General features: G+C 48.8%; 1 protein-coding gene across 1 annotated transcript in view; it reads left to right on the top strand.

Moving 5' to 3' along the window:
• Window positions 1-5572, top strand: part of LOC119384056 (uncharacterized) — a 112051-nt gene extending 106479 nt beyond the window's left edge. The window contains exon 8 of the mRNA XM_037652343.2: window positions 5320-5572. Coding sequence (XP_037508271.1) covers window positions 5320-5447 — 128 coding nt within the window. The 3' untranslated portion in view covers window positions 5448-5572. The remainder of the gene's footprint in view (window positions 1-5319) is intronic.
• Window positions 5573-6000: the final 428 nt, after the last annotated feature.

The following is a 6000-nucleotide window of genomic DNA, read 5'->3' on the forward strand; positions in this document are numbered from 1 at the left end:
CTGCTCCAGCGAGACAGAACTGACAACCGTCAGAAAACATGCAATCACGTGCCATACAGGCTCATTTCCTGTACCTTGCAAGACCATTTTTGGCCACTGAAATGCTGAAAATTCATGACTGTGGTCTTGTATACGAGCCCATCTTTTGCTGTGTTGTCCACGGCCATCTCTGTAAAGTCATCATCATCATCATCAGCCTGTCTACGCCCACTGCAGGGCAAAGGCCTCTCCCATGCTCCGCCAATCAACCCGGTCCTGTGCTTTGTGCTGCCACGTTATACCTGCAAACTTCTTAATCCCATCTACCCACCTAATGTTCTGTCTCCCCTTCACGCGTTTGCCATCTCTTGGAATCCAGTTAGTTACCTCTGTAAAGTACTACATAACAAATAACAAGTACTAGTATGGTAGCGTGCTCTATGTGTTGCAGTGCACCTTGTTCATGGCTAGTCTTGAAATCAGGGCTATCATAGTGCCACGCCCACTTCTTGTCTTGTTTTGATGTATACGGGTTTGACCGGCAGGGACGGTTATCAACGCTCGACGCTGTCCGGCGAAGTAGTGTTCTAGAAGCGTCGCGATTGTAGTAGATCGGTTTGTTAAGATTGCGCCCCGCACGCGAATGTTCCAGTTTTGTCTAGAGATAACGCCGCCACCAGCGATATTGCTGGAAAGTTCGATAGCGCCTGTATAAAACCGACGCGCTTGATCGCTTGTCAGTTGATCGACGGACGACGCCCTGTTCGCCGCTATCATTGTACAGCGTGCCACAAGTTCGGCCAAATAAACAGTTTCATCCTACAAACGCCGACTGCTGTGTTCGTCGACGTCACGACCACGTGACAATAGAATCGAGATAGAAAATTGCACACAGTTCAATTGCATAGTAGAATCTCAGTAAACAAAATCACTTTAACTAAATTATTTATTAATATGAACAACAATCCTTGATTGGTTGGTCTTGTATTTGGATAACGCAAAGAGAGCTTATGTTAACCGGAACAAAAAAATTACATCTCGCGTAAAGGGAACCCTGAGTAGCATGCGAAGCAGCTCATGTGTCGACTTAGAGTTCCGTATGGTTAAGTTGTTATCGAACCACTGCGGTCGCAAACCTTGCAGCTGTGCCCGAAGCTCCGGGCCAGGAACTCGTGCCTGAACCGCGCGTCCACGCCATCCGTGCCGGGTTGCAGCAGTTGCTTCAAGCGTTTCGCCGTCTTCGCCGCCGACTCGCGTTGCCGCGCTGCTTCGGGATCCGCTGCTCGGCGTTTACGTTTCGCTTCGGCTTCGCGTTGTCGCGCCGCTTCGATGTTTGCTTGCCGGCGTTGACGTTGCGCTTCGGCTGCGCGAGCCCTCGTTGCTTCTGTGGATTGTTGCAGGTGGCGTTTACGGCGCGCATCCGTTTCTCTCGCTCGAAGTTCGGGGTCGGCTTGCCGCCGCTGCCGTTTCACGACAGCGGCTCGAGTGATCTTCTCAGCAGCAGTAGCAACAGCATTGCTGTCGGTGGCGCTCATCGTGGCGTTGACGGTGGCGTTGCCGGGAGGAGAATGAGCGGAGCGCGCGCGAGTCATTTTCATCTAGCGGAGCTGCCGTGGCGCCTCTAGCGGTCTCCTCCGGAAGCTTGGGCGCTGTTGCGCATGCGCAGTGGGTGTGTGGCTGGCGCAGGGAGGGAACAGGCTCGATCATAAGCTGCTTCGCATCTAAAAAAATTGTGTAAATGGAACTGCAGAAGCAAGCTTTAAAGAACTTTTCCCAAAAGAGGGACAATCTGAAATATTGTCACTGGAAGAAAGCAAGCACACGAGCGTAGACGCAAGTATTTACAAGCGGTGTATATGGCGCTCGGGCAACAGTTACAGTCTCTGTCTTCTTCCGGTTCCTGCCACCGTCTTCGTTCTCTTTACCGCAACGTCACCCTTCGGTGGGGTTAGCGCTATCCCTGTACACATTATGGAGGCTCATTTAAAGGGGCGACACAGGCCTCATGTCTGGCGACATGAACAACATCTCTGGTGACGCTGGGACGTAGTGACTCTTCTGCTGCTGTGATCTCGTATGGACCACAGTAACACGAAAGCAGTTTTTAACACGAAAGTGTCTTATGCCAGGGTCCACAAAGATTTTCATGACGTATTTCCGTCACGGAAATGCGTCAGCAAAATTAACGCCGTCAAATAGCAAAGAAAAAAAAAAGCTAAAAAAAACTTCCGTTGACAGGAATCGAACCCATGACCTCTCGGTCCGCGACGATGGCTGGCGAAAGTCTAGCCCACTGAGCTACCGCCAAACACATAGCGGACGTTACATGAACGCGCCTTCTATATTTCACACTTTCCATTCACAGTGCTCTTGCATAGATGGATGGGCGGATGGATGCTATGAGCGACCCCTTTAACGTGGTGGTGAAAAACGCGCCGTTGCTTTGACCGTCCCGTTCGACGCGTTTCTAATAGAAGTGTAATTTCGTTCGACACACCGCGAGGAGGTAGCTTTAACCCAAGCCTCGCTCATAGCATCCATCCATATCGAAAAATAGCTCTCCGATGCTCGCTTGGCTAATACTCGGGATTGACCATATGCGGTGTCCACGTATGTGTTAAGAAATTCAGCTACCGCAAGGGTTAAATCATGATCACGGGCGTTAGTTGTCGGTACGGAGATGTGCCACTAGACGTCAACGTGCTTCGTAAGGAAATGCCAGCAGCACTAAAGAAAAGAGAAGAAACTGAGCCAGGAAAAAGAGACAGGAACAGGTAGGATGCTGGACTAACAACTGACTTTATTTCGATGAAGACGTGAACAACAAACCGAAATGAGCATGCGCAATCTACCTATTCACTGCAAAGTGTGCGGTTGCGCCCCTCTATTCAGCAACGTTTCGGTGACTGGGAGAGCTAAAACACAGAAAGAACGTGAAATTATTGAAGCGTTTCAGATTCACAAACTTGGTCCTGATAAGTGTGTGAGTGCGCCATCTGTGTTTTTGAATGACAAGGAGGTCCGATTTCTCGACAGTGATAGGTGATAGGTTGCCTGTTTTTGATTCACGGTTGTTGCTGCGCATGCTCATTTCGGTTTGTTGTTCACGTCTTCATCGAAATAAAGTCAGTTGTTAGTCCAGCATCCTACCTGTTCCTGTCTCTTTTTCCTGGCTCAGTTTCTTCTCTTTTCTTTAGTGCTGCTGGCATTTCCTTACGAAGAACTATGTACCAACTTGCCCAACAAGCCACCCTAATGAACGTCAACGTGAGTGCGTCCACATCAAGCGGTGCTACATCTGCCAAGCAACAATGTACATTGTACAAGTTGTGATATACCAGTGCGCTAAAGCAATCAACTACTTCTGTGACGACACGTTTCACTTTCGTGTTATACCGATTCCTATGCCAGAGGAATCAACAATCTTTTTTGACAAACCGACGTGACATGAGGGCGTCCAGAGGAGGACATGGGAACCACGAGAAAAAGGGTTTTGCCGGTGTCGACGGTCATAGCGTTGTTTCTGAGAGGCTTGCGAGGCTGTAAGGCGATGACGGGCGACCTCTTGGGCCTGGGCTGCCAAGGCAATAGTGTCACGGCCGTAATCAGTACTTGCGTAGTGGTGTTCGGAATGTAGCAGTGTGTCGATGGGCAAGGTAGGCTCGTGGCCATAAGAAATTCATGACCATAAGAAATATCAGGTGAAACGGTGAAAATCTGGCAGTGTCGTGACAGGACAAATTGTACGCAAAAGTGATGTATGGCAAAGCGACGTCCCAGTCACGGTGATCGTCGGAAACGTACATGGCAAGCATTTCTGTTAGTTTGCGGTTGAGGTGTTCGGTGAGGCCGTTCGTTTGAGGGTGGTACGCGGTGGAGATCAATGTTACTAGACTAGGTTCATTCTTGCTCGGTCAGCACGGTGCGGTCGGGGCGGCGTAGCACTCTGTCCGCGGCTGTGCACGTGGTTTTGCGTTGCGTTTACATGCGTGTTTAACTACATTCTAGCTTTTGCGATCCTTGCACTCTAGCCGCGGTGTGCTGACTTCGGTGGGCAAGTGAACGATGCGACGTGTTCATGTTTTGTTCCTGCGTGCACGAGACAGATATCAACAAGTCAACCCGGCATTTCTTCTCCGCTCCCAGCGACGAAACGCTTCGCTCTGCATGGAACAGGTCCCTTTCGTGCGCCAACAAAGAGCTCTGGACGAAGTCTAAGGTTTGAGACATCTGTTTCACGACGAAGATATCTTCGAAAACTGCGTACATGTCATCAACGCAATGGTTGCTGAAACAGCGTGTGAAAAATGAGGCCTTGTTGAAAGAACGAACCCGAAATTTTTTTTCAAACATGCCTTCCTACCTCTCGAAGCTTCCCCAGACGTGCAAGAGAGAGAGCATTCTAGAGACAACTTGTGAAAGTGCTGCCTGTGGCCTCGGAGAGCGGAATAGTGGCCTGAACAAGGAAAACATTGAGCTCGATCAGACATCCCTTCTGCTGTATTGAAGAGCTCACATTGAGTGGCACGTAGCGTGTCAATCTGACGATTTCGTGGCGGAAGATAACGCTTGGACACGGCAGTGGTTTATTAATGGCATTTTTCTGTCAGCTCAGCCAGCGGGGTTGTACAAATAGAAAAATGCATTTGCATAGGAGACAAAAGCTGGATGTTGTAAACAGATGCGGACACGCGGCAAAGGCTCTCTCGAGTGGCAGCATCGCCAGTATTATTGACCTCCAAAAACTAGTAATGACAGTGGACAGACCTTTAGTTTGTGAAGGAGAAGGAGCTCATGAACGCAGCTGCTGCACATCTCGTCAATGCAAAGTTCTTCCGTTGCAGGCAACTTGCGCGTTCTGCTGTACTCGGGAAAAACGCATGCAAAGAGATGCGTCAAGGAAGAAGGAACACTTAAGGTAGTGGTATTTACAGTATATCAAATGCATTCCGAGGCACCATGATGCTCTTTCAGGGTTCTCAGCACCATTGTTTTTATTTAAAGGAACAATGTGATTATTTCTAAAATTCACGCCAGTACTACTTTGAGAGACATGAATAGAGCAGGGTTGACAAGAGAACAGACAGGCATAGCCCATATTAAGAGAAAAAGAAATGCACCTGCGCAGGCCACGTAATGCGGAGGACAGATGACCGATATTCAGTTAGTGACCGAATGGATACCAAGGCGTAGGAAACGTAGCTGAGGACATGGCAGAGTTCTCAGCTAGCAGAAGATAGGAGGGCCAATGAAGGTATATCGGAGATCTCTGGGAGAGGCCTGCAGTGGACGTAGTGTATGCTGAAAATGGTGATTTTTCTGTCTGGTCGCTCTTTTCAGGCACATCCGGGAGTTGGCTGAAGGTGCTGAGCTTTGAGAAGGGCTCGCACTACCCATTTGTGCGGCACCCAGACATCTGTGCCGACGAGATCATCCAGCTGCTGCAGAGAATTGGTGCCCTGCGTTGAAAAAGAGATGTGATAAAGATGACCAGATTATCAAGGCCTGTGACTTGCTCCGCAGTCTCAACAAAATTTCTTACTAGAATCGTATTAAAGAATGCGTGCCATCATCTGTGTGGGCAATTGGAGGGAATTGTGGCGAATTGGGCCTGTTGGTTGATCATCTTAAACACTTCGCAGCGCAGGAAAAACAGACACAAAGAAGACGACACCAGACAACATACGAGCGCTAACTACCAACAAAAGTTTATTGAACATCACATGCGTATATATACCATGCTTGTGGTTGGATCTTGTGGCTGTGAACCTCTTTTCGCACAGTGTACTGTTGTCAGCAAAAGTAGTGATAGGCTCACTCGCGAGATTATAGAAGCTGAAAAAATATCTTCTTTGGGTTCAGCATGTGTCAGCACCCCCTCTGTACACCTTTCAGATAAAGAGTTGTACTTTCTAAGAAAGTAGCCTGCGCATGTGCGACGGTGTTTGAGCATGGTATATATACGCATGTGATGTTCAATAAACTTTTGTTGGTAGTTAGCGCTCGTATGTTGTCTGGTGT

This window comes from Rhipicephalus sanguineus, chromosome 2 (assembly GCF_013339695.2).
Source record: "Rhipicephalus sanguineus isolate Rsan-2018 chromosome 2, BIME_Rsan_1.4, whole genome shotgun sequence".
Classification (NCBI taxonomy): Eukaryota; Metazoa; Arthropoda; class Arachnida; order Ixodida; family Ixodidae; genus Rhipicephalus; species Rhipicephalus sanguineus.